The sequence below is a fragment of the Musca autumnalis genome, unplaced genomic scaffold (assembly GCF_047663935.1).
Source record: "Musca autumnalis isolate F117 unplaced genomic scaffold, ASM4766393v1 scaffold_3, whole genome shotgun sequence".
Classification (NCBI taxonomy): Eukaryota; Metazoa; Arthropoda; class Insecta; order Diptera; family Muscidae; genus Musca; species Musca autumnalis.
The window spans coordinates 33,727,279-33,753,429 of NW_027411866.1; the positions used below are offsets into that span (position 1 = coordinate 33,727,279).

Consider the following 26,151-nt stretch of genomic DNA (forward strand, 5'->3'; position numbering starts at 1 on the left):
AGCCATCAAAAGGTGCAAATACACTACGCACTGAACCTTATTACGGCATTATTAAGTCTACGCGAATAAAACCCATAACTCTTTGTCATTTTCCAATAGGGAACGTATACGTGTTGACGTCAATAATACGCTGCATGATGTCGACAACCTAATGTGAACCTTTGTCGTTTTCCAATAGACGACGTATGCCACGGTGCGCCCTAACTAAATTTAAATGGAAGGGAAATTTTTGCGGATTCTGAAACTGCAATGTTCATAGATGAGAAAAATCAAAAAACCAAAAAAATCGATGGAGGGATTTTTAAATAAACAGTGATCAAAGTTCGCATTTTTAAGGGTTTTTTAGGTTTTCACGATTTTGTTTAGAAACCACAAGTCCTATCGAAAAGAGACTAAAGAAAATGTTGTAGCAGTAAAAATTCTGTACAAGATTAACCTTCAAGATGTTACCGTAGTTTTAACCGTTTTTGAGATATAGAAGTTCAAATTGGGACTATGCACTGCCTGTATCGCCTCCTTATAAAACAATGTCATGCAGAGTGTGCCTTAACTAACTTTTAATGAAAACCGCTTACACCTAGGAAATTTTTTGCGGATTCTAAAACAGCTATGGTAATAGATGAGAAAAATCGAGAAACAACAGAAAATCGCTCTAGGGATTTTTAAATAAATCGCGATGAAAGTTCACATTTTTAGGGTTTTTTAGGTTTTCAGGATTTTGCTTTTCTGCTCATTTCATAAAAAATTGAAGTGTAATCTAAAAAAAAAATATTAAAAACATGAATTCTTTTTTAGCTGGTCACCACTGTAGGCTTTTTAATTATTATACAGATTAGCTACATTTCTGAGAGGAATTTATTTGAAGTAATGCCATCTTCAGGCTCCAAATTCTGTATGTCAGCCATAAAAAGCCATCTGAATTCGTTGTGAACCTTATTATTCCACTAAAAGATCCAATCAACATAACAATCGACAACCCTAAATGATATGTATCAACTTGTAATGCGGGATCATATATTACAAGGATGCCACGTGATTCACGAACATTTTGTTACCCTGTCTCGGAATCGATGATTACCATCTCTCGTCATCGTAATCATTTTACTCAGTCCTATTGAGCTCAGGAGCAATTATCGAGCACTTGTAATGCGAGATCATAAATTACTAGGACGCCACTTAATTCATAAACATTTTGGTACCCTGTCCCGGAATCTCTCATCGCCTTAAAACAGAACAAAGTCACCATGTTGTTTGCAAAGGTGGTAGTCTCTACTAAGCGACGTGTTTCGAATTTCCAAAACAGATGTCGCTGTCACTTGAGCTCATTTTGGTTTCATTATATTCGATTTGTAAACCTTAATGGGCCCATCGCGTTTCTTATTCCTGGGATTGAAGTGAGCTAAGAAGTCCAGTAGACCATAGGTCTACGGTGAAAATCGAGCCTCCCGATTTTGACTTTAAATTTTTTATCCGCGTTTTTTTGGACATTTTGGCATACAACATCCAAACCATTGAGATTTTCGATCAAACACAACGACAACAATTGTAGCCAAGACAGTAATTAAGAACTCTCTAATACATCGCAAAAGCATTGAAACGCTCCTTCAGGCAGTTTTGGCTTTGAGAAGGTGCAAACTTTTCGAAAAATGTCGATAAATGGCGCTGTGCTACAAAAGTTGACCAGAAAAATATTCAAGCGTTCTGAAGCAAAATTATATCGTGTTGGGATCCATGGACAACGACAATGCCTTTAGTTCGTTTGGGTCACTTCGTTTTATTTTTTTATAGCGGTAAAACAGTGAAAATCTGGGTTTCTTACATTTTCAAATTTAAACGGACATATCTTCTTTTTTTTCACAAAGGATTTCTACTGATCCTTCTTCCTTTTAATGGGGGGAATGAATAACTTAGAAAAGACAAGATAACATTCATAAACATTTTTTTACGCTGTCTCGTAATCATCGAAAAGTATTTCGCCACGTTTTTGTAATGGTGGTGGACTTTACTAAGCAACGAGTTTTAAATTTCCCATATAGATGTCATTGTCATAATTGTGTAAGCTCATAAGCTTCATTCCTTTGGTCATTTTCCAATAGTTGGCGTATACGTGTCGACGACAATCATACGCTACATGGTGTCGACAATCCAATGCGATTTATTTTAGGAGCTCAGGAACATTTATATATCGTCTTGTAATGATGAATCATATATATATTATAAGGACGCCACGGATTTTCGGAATTTCTGGCCATTATCGATGAAGGTATAGTTCAATTAAACAATTAATGCGTTCAAATAGAGACCACAAAGAAGTTTACACTGTGCAACATTAGTTTTGGGGGGGTGGAAAATTCCTTCTGAAAATTTAAGCGCTTGAACCAAGTCCGGATAAATGTCGAAAATGACCATGAAAACGGGACAGTATAGATTAGTGGTCAATGATAACCGTACCAAAAAATCTTCTGAGCAACATTTTTTTGAATATTTGGATGTTGAAAAATCTCATCTTGTGATACTTTTACTACGGTTCAAGAAATAAAGGACGAAAAGGACATGAAAGGAATTGAATGGGAAGAATGAAATGTTCTACAAAAAGTTTCGCCAATCGATTTGACGGCAGAAATGTCATAGCAAAACAAAACTACATTAACGCCAAACAGAGGGCTAGAGCTATTTTCCTAAGTATTATTGGAGGAAAAATCAAAAAATTCATCACACGATATCTCAGAAACTTGACCTACGGCGAAAATTTCCTTTTATGTTCTTAATACACTAATCAAGGACTTTTATATCCACCCCCAGACTTTGAGTTCCATCTTGGAATTAACTTTACTTTTGTTAGAGAGGTGTTTGAAGAAATATAGGCCCAAAATATTAGGACATTTAGTAGTCCTTAGCACGGGCTTTCGCTTAAAAACAAATTGTGCAGTTGTACTCACGAACACAAGGACCACCCGCAATTAAAATTTCAACATCACCCTAGAAGTGACCTTATGTCGGACGTAAGCGTAAAAGGTCTTAAACTTTTGTGGATGTAGTACTTAAAAGTATGAGCCGACCTCTTGAAACTTGATCTAAGATTGGGACTCACTCCTTTTTATAGTTATCGTGCCCTCCAGCGGTTTATGTTGGCCACGTTGTTAGTTTTTTGAGCTTTCGGGCCATATCAATCATATGCTTGCCTACGGAAAAAAAATTATATCGTTGTACTTAGTATTAGAGATGGACTCGTGTCACGCTCGTGACACTAAACAACAACATCTAAAGTGCCTAGTACTTAATCGTCGCAAAAGCGCTTAGTTGTTTATAAGCTAGCTGTTGTTGTTTAGTGTCACGATCGTGACACGACTCCATCTCTACTTCTTCAAAAGCCCTTAAACGATGAATGTGTGAACTTTTGAAGGGGAAGTATCCAAAGGACTGGGTGCAAGTCGTGGGTTAAATTCCCCGGCCACGCAACATCAAATTTTCAATGGTGGCAAATACCCCTCAGTAATGTTGGCGAAATTTCCTAGGTATTTCAGCCATGTAAAACTTCTCTTAAGACATGTCGTTCAGACTCGGCGATAAACAGTAGGTCCACATATCAGTAAGCTAATATGAATTGGGGTGCACTCATTGAGAGGAGTCTCCCCTGTCCTGTCAGGGATGTTTGTGGAACAATTATAATCATATATATTACCCAAAAGTGTAGACCGACAATGTCCATAAACTTCGGGACACACACTATCCGAAGGGAAAGCGGAAATTAAACTTCTCTTATACTCCGTTTAAAAGCCCTTGAAGATCATTGTTTAGTGTCACGATCGGGATACGCTCCCATCTCTACTTCTTCAACAGTCCTTAAACTACACTTACACGATGAATGTTTGAATTTTTGATGGGGAACAATTAGCTTCGAGACCTTCACTTCCCAAAGGGAAAGGGGAAAATAAACTTCTCTTATACTCCTTTCAAAAGTGTTCGAAGAACATTCCAATCAGCTCGAAGGACTAACATTTCTTTATGAAAAATTCAACCAATTTCTCCTCGAGTGTAACTAAAATAAAATTCTAGGAACAATAGACTTTTATCGGCGTTAATAAACGAAATTAATGGGAACAATAAAGCCTCCGAAATGCAAAGATAATTATTTCTTTTTTGGTAGATTGTCTAGCTTTGCCTACAAATACCGGTTCAATCAGGTGCTTATTTAAAACAATGTCTTTGTTAGCAGCAGCAACAACAACAATTAATAATACATGTTCTGCACAATGTACGACAGTAACAAGTTTAGGAGCTATGCAGCTTTTCATGAGTCTTCTGGTGGAAAGTTTATTCAAGGATCAATGTAATATCTCCAGCATAGATAATTGGCCTGAGGATTATGCAGAAGAGATCTCAAGTGAAATGGATGTGGATTCATTTGATTTTGTGGTAATTGGTGGTGGTTCAGCTGGATCGGTGGTGGCTAGTCGCTTAAGTGAAAATCCCTTGTGGAAGGTATTGGTCTTGGAGGCTGGGCCAGATCCACCAATGGAATCAGAGGTGAGTTGGAATCGGAGTGAATAGGGGTTTTTATGAGAATTATTCTCATAAAAATACAAGTTTATTGGTCTTTTGATCCATGGATGGGTGGCGGCGAGCCGTTTAAGTGGAAGATATTGTGGAAGATATTGGTCCTGGAGGCAGGCCCAGATTTACCAATGGAATCGGAAGTGAGTTAGAAACAATGTTAAGGGGGTTCGTTTTTAAGGAAATGAGGGTGTCATGGTGCTACATAGTTAGTTAGAATGCCCACCTAAGCATCGGTCAACAGTGTTTAGCGCTGCTAAAACTATTGCTTTACCTTTTTTCAAGCATGTATTACTTCTCCACAAGTGGTGACATTCGACACATCCTTTGGACTTGGAAGTAAAAAGGAAGTCCCCCCATCATTGAGCTATATATAGATCTGTACTGCACGCATAGATGCGCGAAAAGTCTCCTCTTGTGCCTTAAAGGATCTTCGTGAAACTATTTTTTTTTTTTTAATTTCCGGTGGAATTATTTGCTTTCTTTTTTCAGATACCCTTTCTCTTCACTGCCGTCCAGGCTTCCAACTATACCTACACCTATCGTGGCATGTCAAATGGAGAATCCTGTAAATCAGCTCCTGGAGGCAATTGTGGTTGGCTGACGGGTAAATGTTTGGGTGGTTCTGGAGCCATAAATGCCATGCTTTATTTTCGTGGTACACGAGCAGATTATGATGGTTGGTGTGCGGCCGGTTGCAAAGGTTGGTGTTATACCGATGTCTGGCAATATTTCGAAAAATCCTTTACAAATCAAGGCAATCAAACACATCCTCGGGGTTATATGCATTTGGAAGAATATGGCAGCTATGCTGAGGATGTAAAATCTCTGTTTTACAGTGGAGCCAAAGAATTGGGAATACGGCGCATAAGGGATTTTGTGGATGGTAGTTATGTGGGTTATGGTGAATTTCGTGGCATATTGGAGCAAGGGCGCCGCATGAGCAGTGCCAAGGGATTTTTGGGAAGGGTGGCAAAGCATAGAGATAATTTAAAGGTTATTAAAAATGCCCAAGCCAGGCGGCTAATGTTCAATAGAAAGGGAAATCAAGTTAGGGAAGTGGAATTTGTGCTACAAAATGGAAAAATCTTCAAAGTCAAGGTGGAAAAGGAGGCCATATTATCGGCTGGTGCTGTGGAATCGCCCAAAATCCTAATGCTATCCGGTGTGGGACCTGCTGATGTCTTGAAACCCTTAAACATCACAGTAAACCAAAATTTACCCATTGGAGAAAATCTTCAAGATCATGTGGCCATACCAATATTCTTTTCCATACCTGCGGAACAATCCTCCTTAGATGTTGAGGACATTTATAACTACTTGAAATATCAAAAAGGTTTCCTAGCTTCCATAGGAACGGGTTCCTTAAATGGTTTTATTAAAACCAATTTTCGACACAAGCAACCTTACCCAGACATTCAACTACAACATTTTACGGTGCGTCGTGGTGCTCCCTTGGGTATGGGATTTCTTCAAGGTTTTGCCGCCAATGAAATGTTGCAAAACTTTTTTCGTAATTTAGTCGATCAAGGTGATGTGGTTATGATTTTCCTGCTACTGCTACAACCCAAATCGCGTGGTAAAATACAATTGCAGTCCGCCAGTTATCAGGATCCATTACTAATTTATCCCAACTACTTACACAATCCCGAAGATGTTGATGGTTTACTTGCCGGCATTAAATATCTACAAAGAATGGCAAAGACCCCGAGTTTTGTTCAAAAGAAAGCTAAACTGGTACAGGTACCCATTGCTGAGTGTTCAGAGAAATTTCATGATTCGGAGTTGTATTGGCGTTGTTATATCGCATATTATTCCTCGACTAGCAGCCACTTGGTTGGTTCCATTAAAATGGGGACTTTAAATGATACAACTGTCTGTTTAGATCCCCATTTGCGTGTAAAAGGTATTCGAAATCTTCGAGTTGCCGATGCATCCATAATGCCGCACATAACGAGCTGTAACACTTTTGGTCCTACTCTAATGATTGGTGAAAGAGCTGCAGATTTTATTAAACAAGATTGGAGAGAGAGAGCTCTTGAAGAGACTAAGTTCTTTTTTTGATATTGTGAAAAAAAACTTACTAATTTTTTATATAAATCAGGTTCATTTTTAATCGCAGATAATGATTCACACCAAATTACCTGTAAAGAAACACAAAAAGTAATAAAAATTTAATTATGTATATAAATTTTTTGGTCCATAAAACAATGTTAGCTAAAATGTAAAATAACTTTATTCTCATTTTTACACTTATATTCGGAGTGACGGTAAGGTTCATGGACATTTTGTCACCCTGTCTCGCAATCATTGACCACAATCTCTCGACGCCGTACAAAATAAAAAGTCACCCTGTCATTTGCAACGGTGGTAGTCTTTACTAAGCGAAGAGTTTCAAATTTTCCAAATAGATGTCGTTGCCCTTATTTTCCCTTTGAGTTCATATTGATTCAAACCCGATTTACTTAGGCATGTAGTCTTTCGTTTTTTTCTGAATGAATTTTTAAACTTTTCGATAACGCCACCGTGCAAATAAAAAAGCCACCCTGCAATTTCCAATGGTGGTAGTCTTTACTAAGCAAAGAGTTCCAAATTTTGTTAAATAGATGTCGTTGCCTTTATTCTCCCTTTGAGTTAATATTGATTCCAAACCGATTTATTTAGGCCTGCGGAGTTTCGGATTTTAGAAGATCTAGCCGCCTTGCACACTAAAAAGTCAATGGTGGTAGTCTTTACTAAGCGAAGAGTTTAAAATTTGCCAAATAGATGTCGTTGCCCTAATAATGTACATAATGTCTTTCATTTGAGTTCGTACGAGGGCTGCAGGAAAACTTTCTGGCCACGTGTTGCCAGACGGCATTTGAATTTTTTCTTTGGAAAGTTTGACAGTTTTTAGCTTAAACGTACTCAGGACAGTTTGTCACACGACCAAGTGTTGTGTGGTTTACAGTGACTTGAAAAAATCACTTCGCAAAAAAAAATGGAATTTACTAAGCAAAGAGTTTTAAATTTCCTAAATAGATGTCGTGGGTGCCACCGTGGTGCAATGGTATGCACGCCCGCCTTGCACGCAGAAGGTCAGTGGTTCGATTCCCCGGCCAGGCAACATCAAACATTTTTCAACGGTGCCAAAATACCCCTCAGTAATGTTGGCGACATTTCCTGAGTATTTCAGCCTTGAAAAACTTCTCTACAAGTGGTGTCTTAAGGCACGCCGTTCGGACTCGGCGATAAACAGTAGGTCCCATATCATTGAGCTTAATATGAATCGGGGTGCACTCATTGATATGAGAGAAGTCTCCCTTGTCCCATATGGGATGTTGTGGAACAATGTAAATAGATGCCGTTGCCTTTATTGTCCCTTTGAGTTAATATTGATTTCAAAGCGTTTTATTTCGGCATGCGTACTTTCGGAATTTAGAAGATCTAGCCGCCTTGCGCAGTAAAATAGTCACCCTGTCATTTGCAATGGTGGTAGTCTTTACTAAGCGAAGAGTTTAAAATTTGCCAAATAGATGTCGTTGCCCTAATAATGTACATAATGTCTTTCATTTGAGTTCGTACGAGGGCTGCAGGAAAACTTTTTGGCTCCGGCAACACCACGTATTGCCAGGCGGCATTTGAATTTTTTTTGGAAAGTTTGACAGCTTTTAGCCTAAACGTAGTCAGGACAGTTTGTCATATGACCAAGTGTTGAGTGGTTTACAGTGACTTGAAAAAATCTTACTTACTTAGCTGGCCCATTACAGAACATTTGTTCTATAGGCCGAACTAAGAAAAGATCTCCAATTCTCTCTATTTGTTGCTTCGCTTTCTAGAATACCGCGCCCTTTTTCATCTCATCATCCACTTGTTTGCGTCATCTATTCCTTGGCCTGCCAATTCTGCGTGCACCGCCATGTGGCATGTATTCATACGCCTTTTTAGCGGGTTCATCATCGCTCATTCTTATGATATGGCCTAGCCAACGCAATCGCTGCATCTCGATACGTTTAACAATATTGATGTCGTTGTACAGCAGATACAGCTCGTGGTTCATGCGACGTCGATATTCACCGTCAACGCAGATTGGTCCGTAGATCTTTCGAAGAATTTTTCTCTCAAACACACCAAGCACTGTCATGTCTGCTTGCGCAAGTACCCAGGCTTCGGAGCCATACATCAGCACGGGTAGTATCAGTATTTTGTAGAGCGTTATTTTTGTTTGACGAGATGTGGCTTTGCTTTTAAACTGCTTACTTAAACCAAAGCAGCATCTGTTGGCCAATACAATTCTTCTTTTTATTTCATAACTGATGTCGTTTGTTGTGTTTACGGAGGTGCCGAGGTAGACGAAGTCTTTTACTACCTCAATATTATAGGAACCAACTTCCACAGTCGGTCCGAGCTCAATGGATGCATTGCGCGTCGACACCATCAACATGGTCTTCTCGCCGTTTACCGCCAGACCCACATTAGCAGATTCTCCTTCGACCTTCATAAAGGTATCGGTTACTTCTTTTACTGATCGGCCTATGATGTCTATATCATCAGCATAAGCAAGTAACATGTGACTATTGGTGTAGATTGTGCCACTTCTTTCGACGTTTGCTTCTCGTATAAACTTTTCCAGCAGGATGTTAAAGAGATCACACGAAAGGCTGTCTCCTTGTCTGAAACCTCTTTTGCTACCAAACCTTCGGAGAGGTTCTTTCCTATTTTAACTGAGGACCTCGTGTCAGTTAAAGTCATTTTGCAAAGCCGGATAAGCTTTGCGGGGATACCAAATTCAGATATGGCTTGGAATACCTTTGAACGCAGCGGGCTGTCGAAGGCTGCTTTATAATCGACAAAAAGGTGGTAGGTGTCGATCTGCATCTCTTGGGTCTTCTCCAGGATTTGCCGCAGGGTAAATATCTGGTCAATGGTGGACTTGCCAGGTCTAAAGCCGCATTGGTATGGTCCAATTATCTCGTTGACCATAGGCTTTAGTCGTTCGCACAATATCCCTGACACGATCTTGTAGGCAGTAGGGAGTAGACTTATGCCCCTATAGTTAGAGCATACAGTCTTATCTCCCTTCTTGTGGACGGGGCACAGGATACTCAGGTTCCAATCGTCGGGTACTCGTTCTTCCTGCCAGATGGTGCTAACTAGCTGATGAATACACCTTATCAGCGTGTCGCCACCGGTTTTGAACAGCTCGGCTGGTAAGCCATCGGCTCCTGCTGCCTTATTATTCTTCAGCCGATTTATTGCTGTCTTCACCTCATCTTGGCTGGGCGGTATACATTCAATACCATCTTCTGGGATTGGGACTGTGGTATCTTCGTCGTCTTCGCTGCTATTGGATACCAACAGTTTTGAAAAATGTTCTTTCCATATCCTGAGTTACACTATCTGTATCAGTTACCAAATTACCTTGCTGGTCTCTACAGGAGGATGTGCCTGTACCAAAGCCATCAGTTTGATGCTTGACTCTTTGGTAGAATTTTCGGACTTCATTCTGGCTCCTGTACATCTCGATTTTTTCACACTCCCGCTTTTCCATCTCTCTCTTTTTCCTGCGGAAAAGACGTTTCTCCTCTCTCCTTTTCTCCCTGTATCTCTCTCGTGCGCTACACGTTGCTACGGATTGTAAAGTAGCCCTATATGCCGCATTTTTCTCTTCGGTGGCAGCACGACACTCCTGATCATACCATGGATTCCTTGGTGGAGGCCTCTGGTATCCAAGTATGGATTTTGCGGCTGTTTGCATGGAGTGGGCAATGCTTTGACATTGCGCTGATATGTTATCGGGACAAGGAGTGCTTTGATTAAGCAATTGGGCTAGTTGAGTGGAATATGCTGTGGCTATCTGTTGTGATTGCAGCTTACCGATGTCTAACTTTCGTGTTGTGTCTGTTCGTACTTTGTTTGCTACGTTTAAGCGGGTGCGTACCTTTGCTGCAACAAGGTAGTGGTCCGAATCAATGTTTGCGCCTCGGAACGATCGTACATCCAACACGCTCGATGAATGTCTTCCATCTATCACAACATGATCAATTTGATTTCTTGTTTTCTGATCTGGAGACTGCCAGGTGCCCTTATGAATATCGAGATGATTAAATCTGGTACTGCTAACTACCATGTTTTTTTGCAGCTGCAAAGTCTATCAGCCTCATACCATTGTCAGATGTTTCACTGTGGAGGCTGAATTTCCCGACTGTTGGGCCAAAGATATTCTCCTTTCCAATTTTGGCATTAAAATCGCCTAGAATGATTTTAATGTCATAGGCAGGGCAACGGTCATATGTTTCTTCTAAGCGCTCGTAAAATATATCTTTGGTCTGTTCGTCCTTTTCTTCAGTGGGAGCATGAGCGCAAATAAAGCTGATGTTGAAGAATTTAGCTTTTATTCAAATTGCAGCAAGTCTTTCATTCACTGGAGTGAAGCTGGATACCAGATGTTTTAGTCTCCGACTAACTACAAATCCGCAACCAAACTCATGCTTTACGTCATGGCAGCTATAATACAGTGCGTCACCTTTAGGTGTTGTTGTGACGCCTTTCCCAATCCATCGTATTTCCTGTATGGCAGTAATATCGGCCGTGTACTTTTCAAGTACGTCTGCCAATGCGAAGACTGCACCTTCTCTATAAAGAGTGCGAACATTCCAGGTGCAGATTCGCAGATCATGGTCCTTAAAACGTTTGCGGGGTCCGTCAACTTTAGAGGGGGTTGTTTTTTTTTCTTTCGTGTTTTCATAGTATGCTGTTTTTTCTAGGGGTGGGTTACTAGCCCGACGCCCAAACCCAAGTTTTTAACGTTCTTATGGGAGAACGCGCGGCACATTTTAGCTCACTACCTTTAACGGGTGTTAAAGGCAGTTCCCCAGGTGACACGACGGGGAGGTCAGTGTCCACTTGAGATGAAAGAGGGACCAAGATAAATCCTGGGCTTTGCCATGTTAAAGCCGGTCAAGACCGTTGCTTGGTATCATTCATCCCCTACGTCACCTTTTGTGGATTGGTGCAAAGAAATTGTCAATAAAACCGATCGAGGTGCTTCAAACGACGTTTATAAGATCGTCACAGACAACCCATCTTGGATCTATGCTTAGGAGCCCGAAACAAAACAGAAATCCACCGTTTGGGTCTTCGAAGATGAACCAAATCCAGCGAAAGTTGTTCATGTAAGAAACACTTCGAAGCAAATGGTTGTCTGTTTCTTCGGCAAAACTGATCGTGCGGCTATACGGCTTGAAAAATATAGGACGGTTAATTCGGAGTGGTACACTACAATGTGTTTATCTGAAGTGTCCTGAGAAATTCGAAAAACGGACAGAAGGTGACGAATCATTCTGAATCATGACAATGCCAGCTCGCGCACATCGAATCAAACCAGTGCCTGTTTGGCCGGACAAAGCGTGGAATTGATGGGTTTTGCGCCTTACATCCCTGACTGGGGATCCAATGGCTCAAAAAAGCCTCTTGTGGATTGGTGCAAAGAAATTGTCAATAAAACCGATCGTGGTGCCGTTTATAAGATCGTCACAGACAACCAATCTTGGATCTATGCTTAGGATCGAAGATGAACCAAATCCAGCGAAAGTTGTTCATGTAAGAAGCACTTCGAGGCAAATGGTCGTCTGTTTCTTCGGGAAAACTGATCGTGCGGCTATACGGCTTGAGAAATGTAGGACGGTTAATTCGGAGTGGTATACTACAATGTGTTTATCTGAAGTGTCCTGAGAAATTCGAAAAACGAACAGAAGATGACGAATCATTCTGAATCATGACAATGCAGGCTCTCACACATTCGATTCAAAGCAGCACCTATTTGACCGGACAAAGCGTGGAATTGATGGGTTTTGCGCCGTACATCCCTGACTAGGGTTCCAATGACTTCATTTGATTTACGTGATCAACGATTTTCGTCGCCAGAAGATTCTGTAAAAGCGTACAAAAACCATGTTTTGGAGGTGTCACAATCAAGCCAATGTAAACAACACAACACATGGTCGTATGTCAAGCTGTCCTGAGTATAAAAACATTGTTCCACAACATCCCGTACGGGACAAGGGAGACTGAGTATGCTTAGGCTAAAAACTGTCAAACTTTCAAAAAAAAAAAAAAAAAAATGTCAAATGACGCCTTGCGACATTGCGTGTTGCATAGGCCAGATAGTTTTCTAGTGCCCCTCGTATTTCTTGTCTGAGACAACTTGGTGAAGGCACACTAGAATGCAATCGAGTTTCTTGTTCATGCAATTGAAAGCTTCGATGTTTATTTTCGGAGTTTATTTGCAAGTACACAAGATTGTCATATGACACTTTTAAAGCACAAACAAGGTCATGCAGAGCAAATAGTGCTGTTACTCTTGAACAAAAAATAAAAAAATCACGCACAAAAACGCTAAAACTGAAAAAAAAACCAAACAAAAAAATAAAATCCAAATGTCGAATAACTTAAATGAAATTCATTGCAGATGTGTTTTAGTCGTGAAAATGCCGTCAGCTGCATCACCACCAACGGCCGGCTGTTCGGCCCAGTGCCCCATATCAAGCACGGGAGCAGTAAATACTTTGGTTTCTCTTTTGGTGGAGAGTGTACTCTCCGCTCAATGTAATATATCGAATAAGGCCTTATGGCCTGAGGATTATGCAGAACAAGCTTTAAAGAATGGCCTTAAGGAGCCTTATGATTTTGTGGTTATTGGTGCAGGTACGGCGGGATCGATAATGGCCAGAAGGCTTAGTGAAAATCCTCAATGGAAGGTTTTGGTATTGGAGGCAGGAGGAGATCCACCACCAGAATCAGAGGCAAGTAGAATTTAGAGAAATTTAAATGAAGGTTCAGTATTTTTCTTTCTTCTCAGATTCCCAATATATTCTTTGCCATGCAACATACCCAACATGCGTACAGTTATTTCACTGAGCCGGATGGTGGCTCCAGCTGTCGGGCCTTTGAAAACGACCGCTGCCATTGGCCACGAGGCAAGACCATTGGTGGCAGCGGAGCCATTAATGGTATGTTATTTGTGAGAGGCACCCGTCAGGATTATGATCTTTGGTGTAAGGATGGCAGCCACGGATGGTGTTATGATGATGTCTGGCCATATTTCCAAAAGGCTGTTACACCTCAAGGTAATGTCACCCATCCCCAAGGTTATGTTAAACTCAATCATTTTGGACGTTTTACGGAGGACATAACTTCAGTGATTCTGCAAGGAGCTCAAGAGCTAAAGCAACCTTTTGTCGATGATTTTATTGAAGGTAGCTATGTGGGCTATGCCTATGTACGAGGTACTGTGGAAGATGGTAAACGTTCAAGTACGGGCAAAAGTTATTTGGCCAAGGTAGCAAAGCGTCCTAACCTTAGGATAATTAAGAATGCCCAAGTCACAAAATTAAATTTTGATTCTAAAAGGAAAAAAGTAAATTCGGTGCAATTTGTGTTGAGAAATAAATCTCAAATGCGTGTTCAAGTGGGTCGTGAGGTAATACTCTCAGCAGGTGCAATTGACTCACCCAAACTATTGCAGCTTTCCGGTGTGGGACCCTCAGAAGTTTTAAGGCCCTTGAAAATACCTGTTCTACATGATTTACCTGTGGGCAAAAATCTACAAGATCATGTGATTGCGTTACTGTTTTTCCGTATACAAGCACCGCCACCTAAACCGCTGGATAGTGCTTCAGCAACTTTTCAATATTTAACTTTTCATGATGGTCCTTTAAGTGGTGTTGGCCCTCTGGCCTTGACTGGGTTTATAAAAGCGGATCCTTTGTCATCATCACCCTATCCTGATCTAGAAATACATCACATTCTTTCGAGAAGAAGTGACAGGAACGCCATGTTGACGCTGTTAAATGGTTTAACAATGAAAAGGGAACTTCAAGCCTACCTTCTAAAGGAATTGGAATCCCATACGATAGTGCTGAAACTTGTGCTACAACCTCATCCCAAATCTAGGGGAAATTTGAAAGTGCGTACATCTTCTGATAAAGATCCACCTATTATAGAATCGGGTTATTTAAAGGACCGCAAAGATTTGGAAATTTTAATGGCAGGAATCAATTATATGATGGAGTTGGAAAACACCCAGGCTTATAGAAGCAATCAAATGGAAATCATGCATATACCCATTAAAGAATGTGATAAATATCGTTTCAAATCTCCTGAGTATTGGTATTGCTATGTCAAGTATTTCTCAACTACCTGTTATCATCAAGCGGGATCTGTAAAAATGGGTTCGTTGGAAGATGGAAGTGCTTGCGTGAATCCTGAGTTGTTGGTGAAAGGTGTTGATAATTTACGAGTTGTGGATGCCTCCATAATGCCTTATGTTACCACAGGAAATACCAATGCCCCCACTATTATGATTGCCGAGAAGGCAGCGGATATGGTAAAGGCGAAATGGGAGAGCAGCCATAGAACGTAGTTTTAAGAAAAATTGTTAGTTTTCTATAAAGAAATTGAGAAAAAGTATGATAAAATGTTTAAATTTGTTGACTAGGATTGGGTGAATTGAATATCCTTTCCCTGAATTTATTAAGGACAATTCTAAGGCCTTTATAGATTCCACAACACTGTATCAATAGAGTGTCGATTTGTCGGTTCAAATGGTAAATTGAAGAAATCTAAAGCATCGGGTGGACTTTGTAGGCTGGAAGGGCACAACATCTTAGAGGATAAAAGTTGGAGAAGAAGAAGAAGAAACACAATTTCTAAGGATTTTATAAATTCGGCCCTGAACGCTATATCGATGGGAAGCGGATTTGCGGATTGAGGGTTTTACCGTACAATACGATCTTTATCGAAGTTGAGAACATTACTATACCCGTATTGAATTTATGCCTCAACAGACTATGTTTGGATGGGAATTTAAAGTTTACTTCCTGAAACTGCAGGACAATGCTGCTTTAGGCAGCGTTCCGAAAATTCATTCCTGCAATTCAATTGCTACCGTCTCCGCAATAAGGTCAGCGAAATTGTGTATTTTGTGAGTTGAAAAAACATCATGGTCGCCGCGATTCGGAAAACAAAGCTCACCGCCATTTGTAGCGTGCAACGTTGAGATGGTTACCGAAATGGTTGCTGAAACATCGCACACGAAATGGAGGAACAGGACTTGCCTTCCAATACATCAGTCTATCCAATATAGTCCTGTATCGCTTGAGCTTGACTCTAGTCGTCCATACATGGAATGTATGGAGGTAGCAGTAAAGTGTGCCAATGCCGAGGTAGAGCTGCTTAGTGTGCTCATACCTCCGACGAATAGCTGAGCCCCGCGTTATACCTTGCTTTTAGAGCAGCGTCAGGCGATTAGGCGCCCGTGTGCGCTCATTTACCGTTGCTCTCTCCACACACACAATTCAACCCATTGAAAAAGCATGTATTCACACAATGACACCCCGTAAAGTATGCAATAGAAAAGTATGGTGCCTGACGCTGTTTTAGAGGGCAATACCCGTCTGATGCTAAAGGGCTTCAGTGCCCATCATGAGCTTTGGCATTACGTCCTAGATTGTAACCAGAGGGGTACAGCGCTGGACAAGTAAATTGATGGCTCCACGTGTTGCACGGTCAATGAAGATGCTCCTACGATGACAAGAGGAGATTGTCACAGCTCGCCAGATATCACCCTTGTGGCACCAGGTCAGATAAATGACTTATCTTAGAAACCCGTTGCTGTTGTTGTAGCAACGCAAATATGTTCGTTTGTGTATTATTTCAGTTATCAGGTTCTGTTTCCTCTGTATTCGCTGCACGGTGTCGCAACCATATTCGGTTGTATTTCAGGAGCTCTAAAAGAATTATGGATTAACTTGTAATGCGAAGTTATATATTACAAGGACGCCACTTGATTCATAAACATTTTCTTACCCAGTCATTCTCTCTCTCGACGAGAGATGGTAGTCAGCGATTCCAAGGCAAGGTAACAAAATCTTCATGAATCGAGTGGCGACCTTGTAATATATAATTTCGCATTACAAGTTAATCCATAACTCTTTTAGAGCTCCTGAAATACAACTGAATATGGTTGCGACACCGTGCAGCGAGAGATGGTAGTCAGCGATTCCGAGACAGGATAACAAAAAGTTCATGAATCAGGTGGCGTCTCGCAATATAATCATTTACAGCATGTTGTCCTTTGGAATTCATATTGATTCGAAAACAATTTAATTAGGCATGCATACTTTCGCCGCCTTGTAAATTAAAAAAGTCACCCTGTCATTTGCAATGGTAGCAGTCTATGCTATGCGATGAGTTTAAATTTTCCCAAATAGATGAGGTTTTTATCATGTCGTGCCTTTGAGGTCGCACCTGATTACAAACCGTTTTACTTAGGCATGTAGGCTTTCGGATTTTTTTCTTAATGAGGCCTGAAGATCTTGCCGCCTTGCAAAGTACATACAAAAGTAACCATGTTATTTGCAATGGTGGTTGTCTTCACTAAGCGAAGAGTTTCAAATTCGCCAAATAGATGTCGTTTCCCAATGCTAACCCATTTGAGTTTGTAATTGATTTAACACCAATCTAGTTAGGCATGTAGGCTTTCGCATTTTTCTGGTAGACGAGTACTGAAGATCTCGCCGCTTTGCAAAGTAAAGCGGTTACCATGTCATTTGCAATGGTGGTAGTCTGTGCTAAGCGAAGAGTTTAATTTTTCCCAATGAGATGTCGTTTTTATCATGTGGCACCTTTGAGTTCGTAATTGAATTAAAACAGTTTTACTTAGGCATGATGGCTTTCGGATTTTTTTTCTAAATGAGGTCGCTCTTGCCGCCTTGCAAAGTAAAAAGTCACCATGTTATTTACAGTCTTCACTGAGCGAAAAGTTTCAAATTCGGCAAATAGATGTCGTTTACTAATGTCATCCCTTTGAATTCGATATTGATTCAAGATCTATTTACTTAGGCATGTTGGCTTAGGCATGCTGGATTAGGACTGAAGATCTCGCCGCTTAGCAAAGTAAAAAAGTCACCATGTCATTTGGAATGGTGATAGTCTTCACTTTGCAGAGAGTTTCAAATTTTCCAAATAGATGTCGTTGTTCTAAAAATTTAAATCATAATTTACATAGTCCCTTTGAGTTCGTAATTGTTTCAAAACCGATTAACTTAGGCATATAGGCTTTCGGATTTTGTTTCGAAATGATAACTGAAGATGTCGCAGCCAATATCATTTGCAATCAATTTTTCCCAAAGAGATGTCGTTTTTATCATGTCGTACCTTTGAGTTTGCAATTGATTAAAGCTCGTTTTACTTAGACACGTTGGCTTTCGGATTGTTTATCTATATGAGGACTGAAGCTCCATGTTAGTTGGAATTGTGGTAGTCTTTACTAAGCGAAAATCGCCAAATATGTGTCGTTTTCTAATGCCATCCCGTTGAATTCGTTATTGATTCAATATCGAATTACTTAGGCATGTTGGCTTTCGGATTTTTTTTTCTAAATGAGGACTGAAGATTTTGCCGCCTTGTACAGTAAAAAAAGTCACCCTGTTATTTGCAATGGTGTCTTTACTAAGCGAAGTGTTTAAAATTTCCCAAATAGATGTCGTTGCCCTAATAATGTACATAATGTCTTAATTTTGAGTTCGTACGTGTAATTGATTCAAAGCCGATTTACTTAAGCATGTAGGCTTTCGTTTTTTTTTTCTAAATGAGGACTGAAGACCTCGTCCCTAGAGTTCATATTGGTTCAGAAACGTTTTACTCTTCCTTAAAATTGCTTCTTACTGAAAAATTGTTTCTACTGTTCGTACACGCAGAGAAAAAATATGTGTTATCCAACAATATTCCAAGTGCACAATATATATTGTTAACATATTTTTGGATTCCTTATGTAGTATTGTCAATCCAACAATCGCTATTGTTACACTGGAATATATTATGTGCTATAAATATAAATATGTATTGTCACTTTGGCACTATAACGTTTTGGACTAAACATGTAATAACGATAGTTTTGGTTAGAGATAACAATATTTGTTGTTGCAATTCACAATAGTTTTGGTTAAAATGAACAATAAATATTATTAGAACTTACAATAGTTTTGGTCAGAAGTAATAATATTTATTTTCGCAAATTACAATACTTTTGGTCAAAACGGACAATAAATATTGTTAGAACTTACAATAGTTTGTGGACTAAACATGTAATAACGATAGTTTTGGTTAGAGGTAACAATATTTGTTGTTGCAATTCACAATAGTTTTGATTAAAATGAACAATAAATATTGTTAGAACTTACAATAGCTTTGGTCAGAAGTAACAATATTTATTTTTGCAATTCACAATAGTTTTGGTCAAAATGGACAATAAATATTATTAGAACTTTCAATAGTTTTGGTCAGAAGTAACAATATTTATTGTTGCAGTTTACAATAGTTTTGGTCAAAATAGACAATACATATTGTTAGAACTTTCAATAGAATCCAGAGCAAATACTCAACAAGTTAACGGAAGAGGGTATAGTCAAAAATATGTATTTTTGAACTAATTATAGAAATTTTCAATAACAATACATATTCAAAACTCCAACAAAAGCTAATTTTTTAAATGGCTATATTTATTTTAAAGATTCTAGATTATGATAGTTCCTACCATCGGTATTGTTGATGATTTTTACAATATTGCGGAATTTCGAAAGTTGTTTTTGTTTTTTTATGTTTGGAGCAAAAGATGGTAGTTTTGGATTGCAATTAAAATGCTTGAACAAAACAAAAGCGAAAAATATTTGTTGTTTTCTTCGTGTAGATATGCCTAAAAGTAGTTACACTGCGAAATAATAATTCCTGGCAAATGGACTATTAAAATTTACAGGAGGTTGTGGCTGAACCACTGTTTGATACACCATTCTTAGTAAAATTTTTGGATCAAGGTGTACAATTAGGGCTAAATTTAAACTCATTTGGTTTACCCACTACCAGAATTAAAGCTTGCAACATTTGTCCCCTTGAAGTTACTACCCTGTAGCTTTCTTGTGAGCTACAGCTACGGAAACAGGGGAGCTCTGTATTCCAAATTCATATCTTCGATAGAAACAAAACGGTCGTGATCGCGCAACTTAGCGGAACTCACACATGTTCAAATTTATACATTTTGTTGTCCTGGTTACCAAGTCGTTTCCAATGTTGGGTTGGTGTCTTTACTAAATCTAAAGTTTTGAATTTCTTAAATCGATGTTTTTTTATTTTTTGTTCATTTTTATTTTAATTTCATTTATAGACATTTTGTACATATGGAGTTTTTCTCACTGTCATTATTTTGTTTCTTTTTTGGGTGGAATATACGTTTACGTTTTCTTAATTTATCCCGATACCTTGATCGTGTGCTACTGAGGAGAGTATCTATGTATGCCGAATTCTTGTGTCTTGGTTCCAGCTGCTTATTTAAAACGTGATATCAAAAGCAGTACAACTCTTTTTGTTCACGAGGGAAAATAAAAAAGTCTCTGGCCTATGCAATACATTGAGCCTTTTTAATGAATTCAATCGAGGCCGACATTCGCTAAAAATCGAAGGTCGTGAGGGTCGTTTAAAAACGGCCGTTGTGCCGCATGAGATAGAGACATCCTTGAGCATTAATTCCACTTACTAACATTTGATATTGCATTATCACTTGACGGCTAAACTGGGGGTTTTTCTCGTTGGATCCCGTGTTGATCGATGTTAATCGCGGTGCTTCGAAAGACGTTTATAAGATGGATCCAGATGACGAATCATGCGTATAAACCCGAAAATAGCAGCAGTCGCCAGAGGATGCTGTAAAAGCGTTCAAAAACCATGTATTTGAGGTGTCTCAATCAAGCCACTGTAAACAAAACAACACATGGTCGTATGTCAAACTGTCCTGAGAACGCTTAGGCTAAAAACTGTCAAACTTTCCAAAAAAAAAAATTCAAATTACGCGTGGCGACATTGGGTGTTGCCTAGGCCAGAAAGTTTTCCTGTGATCCTCGTATCTCCCTAAAAGAAATGTTTACCAGTGAAAAGCCTATGGACAGGGGTAGTGGTGTAGGGTATCACATAGTCGGCCTCGTCACGACTATAGCCCTTGTTCACTTGTTAAAAACTAGCACAGTTATACATATTTATCACTGTTCATGTTTTATATCAGTTTTGAAATCTTTGAACTTTATATCAAAGTGTAGGATACTTAAAAATTTAGTGCTAAAGTTTTCTTTTTCTCTTCGAAGAAGGTTTTATAAACGTTTTTGAAATTTATAACGTTTACGACAACAATGTCGTAAACCTAAAAGTAAAATTCCGAAAACTCTCCCAGACTATTTTTATTATTTCTTGTCTCAGACGATGGAGTTTCTTGTTCATGCAATTGAAAGATGAGCGTATTTTTGTAAGCTTTGACCGGAGTTTATTTGCAAGCACACAATATTGTCATATGTCATTTTTAAAGCATAAACAAGGTCATGCAGAGCAAGTTGTGCTGTTATTAATGACAAAAAATAAAAAAATCACGCATAAAACGTTGAAACTGAAAAAAAAGCAAAAAAATAAAACCAAATGTCGAATAGTTTCAGTTAACTTCATTGCAGATGTTTTAGTCGTGAAAATGTGGTCAGCTGCATCACCACCAACGGCCGGCTGTTCGGCCCAGTGTCCCATATCAAATGTGGGAGCAGTAAATACTTTGGTTTCTGCATTGGTGGAGACTATACTCTCCGCCCAATGTAATATATCGACTAAGGCCTTATGGCCTGAGGATTATGCAGAACAAGCTTTAAAGAATGGCCTTAATGAGTTTTATGATTTTGTGATCATTGGTGCTGGTACGGCGGGATCGGTAATGGCCAGCCGCCTGAGTGAAAATCCACAATGGAAAGTTTTGGTATTGGAGGCAGGAGGAGATCCACCACCAGAATCAGAGGTAAGTAGAATTTAGAGGAATTTCAACGAAGGTTCAGTATTTTTCTTTCTTCTCAGATTCCCGAAATATCCTTCGCCATGCAACATACCCAACATGCGTACAGTTATTTCACTGAGCCGGATGGTGGCTGCACCTGTCGGGCCTTTGAAAACGACCGCTGCCATTGGCCACGAGGCAAGACCATTGGTGGCAGCGGAGCCATTAATGGTATGTTATATGTGAGAGGCACTCGCCAGGATTATGATCTTTGGTGTAAGGAAGGCAGCCACGGTTGGTGTTATGATGACGTCTGGCCATATTTTCAAAAGGCTGTAACAGCTCAAGGCAATTCCACCCATCCCCGGGGTTATGTTACTCTCAATCATTTTGGCCGTTTTACAGAGGACATAATTTCAGTTGTTCTGCAAGGAGCCCAGGAGCTTAAGCAACCTCTGGTCGATGATTTTGTTGACGGTAGCTATGTGGGCTATGCCTTTGTACGAGGCACTGTGGAAAATGGTAAACGTTCAAGTACGGGCAAAAGTTATTTGGCCAAGGTGGCAAAGCGACCCAATCTCAGGGTCATCAAGAATGCCCAGGTCACTAAATTGAACTTGGATTCCCAGGGGCGAAAAGTAAATTCCGTGCAATTTGTGTTGAGAAATAAAACTCAACTAAGTGTGAATGTGGGTCGTGAAGTAATACTCTCTGCGGGAGCAATTGATTCACCCAAACTGTTACAGCTTTCCGGTGTGGGACCCTTAGAGGTTTTAAGGCCCTTAAAGATACCCGTCATACATGATTTGCCTGTGGGTAAAAATCTACAAGATCATGTATTGGCGTTGCTATTTTTCCGCATACCAGCATCACCACCCAATTCCCAGGATGCGATTACATCAATTTTTCAATATTTAACAACCAATGACGGCCCATTGAGTGGTGTTGGCGCCGCTCACATGATCGGGTTTATAAAAGCGGATCCCCTATCATCTTCACCCTATCCTGATCTAGAAATACATCACAATCTACTGAGAAGAGGAAACAGGAACGGTATGTTGACTCTGCTAAATGGTTTAACAGTGAAAAAGGAATTTCAAGCCTACCTTCTAAAGGAATTGGAATCCCATACGATAGTGCCGAAACTTGTGCTACAATCTCATCCCAAATCTAGGGGAAATTTGAAAGTGCGTACATCTTCCTATAAAGATCCACCTATTATAGAATCGGGTTATTTAAAAGAACCCGCAGATTTGGAAATTTTAACGGCAGGAATCAATTATATGATGGAGTTGGAAAACACCCACGCCTATAGAAGCCGTCAAATGGAAATTATGCATATACCCATTAAAGAATGTGATAAATATCGTTTTAAATCTCCTGAGTATTGGTATTGCTATGTTAAGTATTTTTCAACTACCTGTTATCATCAAGCGGGATCTGTGAAAATGGGTTCGTTGGAAGATGGAAGTGCTTGCGTGGATCCTGATTTGTTGGTGAAAGGTGTTGATAATTTACGAGTTGTGGATGCCTCCATAATGCCTTATGTTACCACAGGAAATACCAATGCCCCTACTATTATGATTGCCGAGAAGGCAGCGGATATGGTAAAGGTCAAATGGGACAGCAGACATAGAACGTAGTTTTAAGAAAAATTTTTAGTTTTTGATTTTTCAAAATAGTCTGGCTTAATCCCTTTTGTTGTTTTAATATTTAAAACAACAAGTTTATTAGTGGAGAAGGTTTGGCATTGTTCGCCAAGGGGTAAGGCAAGGAAGACTAGTTTCGATCCACGCCACTGGATCTCATCAGTTCCCTTTGTTTCTTGTTTGTGGATATTCTCCACCGAAGTTATTTTTCAATATCCACAAATATCCACAAACAAGAAACAAAGGGAACTGATGAGATCCAGTGGCGTGGATCGAAACTAGTCTTCCTTGCCTTACCCCTTGGCGAACAATGCCAAACCTTCTCCACTAATAAACTTGTTGTTTTAAATATTAAAACAACAAAAGGGATTAAGCCAGACTATTTTGAAAAATCAAAATTGTAACAGCTATCCCAATTAAATAAACGCCACCAATGTTCTATTTTTAGTTTTTTATAAAGAAATTGAGAAAAAGTATGATAAAATATTTAAATTTGAATATCGTTTCGCCGAATTTATTAGGGACAAATTATGGGTTGTAAGGGCTTTATAGATTCCGCAACACTGTATCAATAGAGTGTCGATTCGATGGTTCAACAGGTAAATTGAATAAATCTAAAGTATCGTAAGGTCTTTGTAGGCTGAAGGGGCACAACATCATAGAGAATAAGAGTTGGAGAAGCAGAACAATTTCTAAGGACTTTATAGATTCTGCACTGAACACTATATCGATGGGGTGCGGATTTGTTGGATTAAATGGATAAATGAACAAATATGTGAAGTACATTGAGGGTTTTACAGTACAATACGTTCGCTATCGATATTGAGGACATTGCTATAACCGTATTGAAGTTCTACCACAACGGACAATGTATAGCTGGGAAGAACATCTTCCAGAATGCAGGACAAGTTGTTGTTTAGCGCTCCGGTAATGCATAATTCCTGCAATAAGGTCAGCGAAATTGTGAATTTTATGAGTCGAACAAATAAAAAAGTATCAGTTGGCTTTGCCGACGGAGATATATCCACAGCCTATGTGAATTGAAGCTTTCATCTACGGACAGATCGAATGTATTTAGGGTCTTTTCAGAATTTTGTGGCTCTTTTTGGACATTTGAACTTGCTGACAAAAATGTGGATTAGGATTAAAGTTCAAAAGTGTTGCGGAGGAGGTACATAAAGGAATGGACCGATATAGTCTATTATGGAGTAATATTTTAAAATATTGGGGTGGAAGTAACGGAAGTTGTGGACCGGTATTGGCCATCTTCAAACTGAAACTAAGTTTGGCCAAAATATGACGAAGGCCAAATTTTGCACCAAAGCGGTTGAACAGTTCGATAGTTATCGTGCTTTCCAGCCACTACATATGGTGCCACAGGGATTTTTAGACCTTTCGGGATGCATTTTTACGAAGGCAAATTTTGGACCGAATCGGCAGATCCGTTCGAGAGTTATCTTCCGCTCCAATCATTACACACGGTGCCATAGGGGTTTTTTACAGCTTTTGGGCCATTTTCTCAGGAAATATGGACTTGCGCCTGATGAGACTTGTACCGTTGTATGGAGCGCAGTGAATACAAGTTATTACAACAAAAATCAAAGCGTTTCGAGAGCAGGTCCTAAACTGAACTTTTTAGAAAATTTGTGTGGGAGGAACCGAAGGTGTGGACCGATTGGTACCACATTTAAGTCTGGTAGAAATTTCACGATGTGCAAAGTATGGACAAATCGGTTATTCCCTTCAAGAGTTATCGTGCCCACAAATTTTCCGAATATTTTCGAACTTTTGTGGGTGAGGTACCGGAAGGAGTGGATCAATATAAATCATCTTCGAACTTAAACTAAGTTTGGACAAAATACTACGAAAGCTAAATTTTGGACCAATCGGTTGATCCGTTCGAGAGTTATCGTTCGCTCTAGCCAGCCAGACAGACAAACATTGCTAAATCGACTCCAAATTGTCGGAAACGGATTTCGTCCAAACATACTTGGGGTCTAAAACCATTATGGTAGCCGCGATTCAGAAAACAAAGCTCACAGCCACCTGTAGCTTGCAACGTTGAGATGGTTACAACGTTTTGCAGAATGATCGCACATGAAATGGATGATGCCTTCCTAATACACAGTACAGTTCCATATCGTTTGAGCTTGACTCCGTTAAATCGTGACAGGGATGCTTACGGCGATAACACCCAAGCAGGTACTGCATCCACAACATCCTGTTGTGCTAATGCACCGGTTAAACCTTCGTCTCGTCATGAAGATGGTCCACTGGCGTCATGAGGAGGTATCCTGTTGCAGTCCTCAGGGCGGCATTCTGACAGGTTTGAATATTCTTCCACTGCGTAGCGCTAACATTTACATACCACGCTGGTCTATTGTTTTGTAAAAGGCCACCAAGGTTTCTTTATCAGCACCCCAATTGTTGCGGACCACCGACTTGAGGACCTTGTTCCTACATCTGATCTTATTGCAAATACCTGTGACTTGCGCTGACGACTTAAACATGCTATCGAACGTTACACGTTAGGTGCCACCGTGGTGCAATGGTATGCATAGCCGCCTTGCACGCTGAAAGTCGTGGGTTCGATTCCCCGGCCAGGCAACATCAAACATTTCAACGTTTTCAAAATACCTCTCAGTAATGTTGGCGACATTTCCTGAGTATTTCAGCCATGTAAAACTTCTCTAAAAGTTGTGCCTTAAGACACGCCGTTCGGTCTCGGCAGTAAACAGTAGGTCCGTCCCATATCATTGAGCTAATATGAATCGGGGTGCACTCATTAATATAAGAGAAGTCTCCCTCTAGCGGTGAAAATTTTTTTGTAGTGGTGGACCCTTGATCGTCTGGAAGGTGTGGAATTTCAGAAAGGTAGAGGTTAAACAGTTCCTTAGATATCACCTCTACTTGGGGAACTCCCTGTTTCACTCTACGGGTTTTAGACTTCTTGTTTCTGAATTCCACAAACGACTGGCGTCCGCACATATAGTTGATTGCCCAACGTTTCAAACACGGCTGGAGAGTAGTCTTCTCTATATCCTTGAACAGCTTGGCATGAGGTATCGAATGCCTTTGATAGGTCCAGAGCCACCATGATTGCTCGGTCGCACG

General features: G+C 39.9%; 4 protein-coding genes across 5 annotated transcripts in view; 3 read left to right on the plus strand and 1 right to left on the minus strand.

Moving 5' to 3' along the window:
• Flo2 (flotillin-2) overlaps positions 1–26,151 on the minus strand; it is a 580,663-nt gene that overhangs the window by 195,156 nt on the left and 359,356 nt on the right. The gene's annotated exons all lie outside the window — the stretch shown is intronic.
• On the plus strand, positions 5,005–6,618 carry LOC141398127 (glucose dehydrogenase [FAD, quinone]-like). The gene has a single exon (XM_073975358.1). The coding sequence runs from the start codon at positions 5,104–5,106 to the stop codon at positions 6,616–6,618; it is 1,515 nt and encodes a 504-aa protein (XP_073831459.1). The 5' UTR covers positions 5,005–5,103.
• On the plus strand, positions 13,023–14,956 carry LOC141398128 (glucose dehydrogenase [FAD, quinone]-like). Its single transcript, XM_073975359.1, has 2 exons — positions 13,023–13,337; positions 13,394–14,956. Exons 1-2 carry the CDS (start codon positions 13,023–13,025, stop codon positions 14,954–14,956), a joined length of 1,878 nt encoding a protein of 625 aa, XP_073831460.1.
• On the plus strand, positions 21,052–23,031 carry LOC141398129 (glucose dehydrogenase [FAD, quinone]-like). Its single transcript, XM_073975360.1, has 2 exons — positions 21,052–21,412; positions 21,469–23,031. Exons 1-2 carry the CDS (start codon positions 21,098–21,100, stop codon positions 23,029–23,031), a joined length of 1,878 nt encoding a protein of 625 aa, XP_073831461.1. The 5' UTR covers positions 21,052–21,097.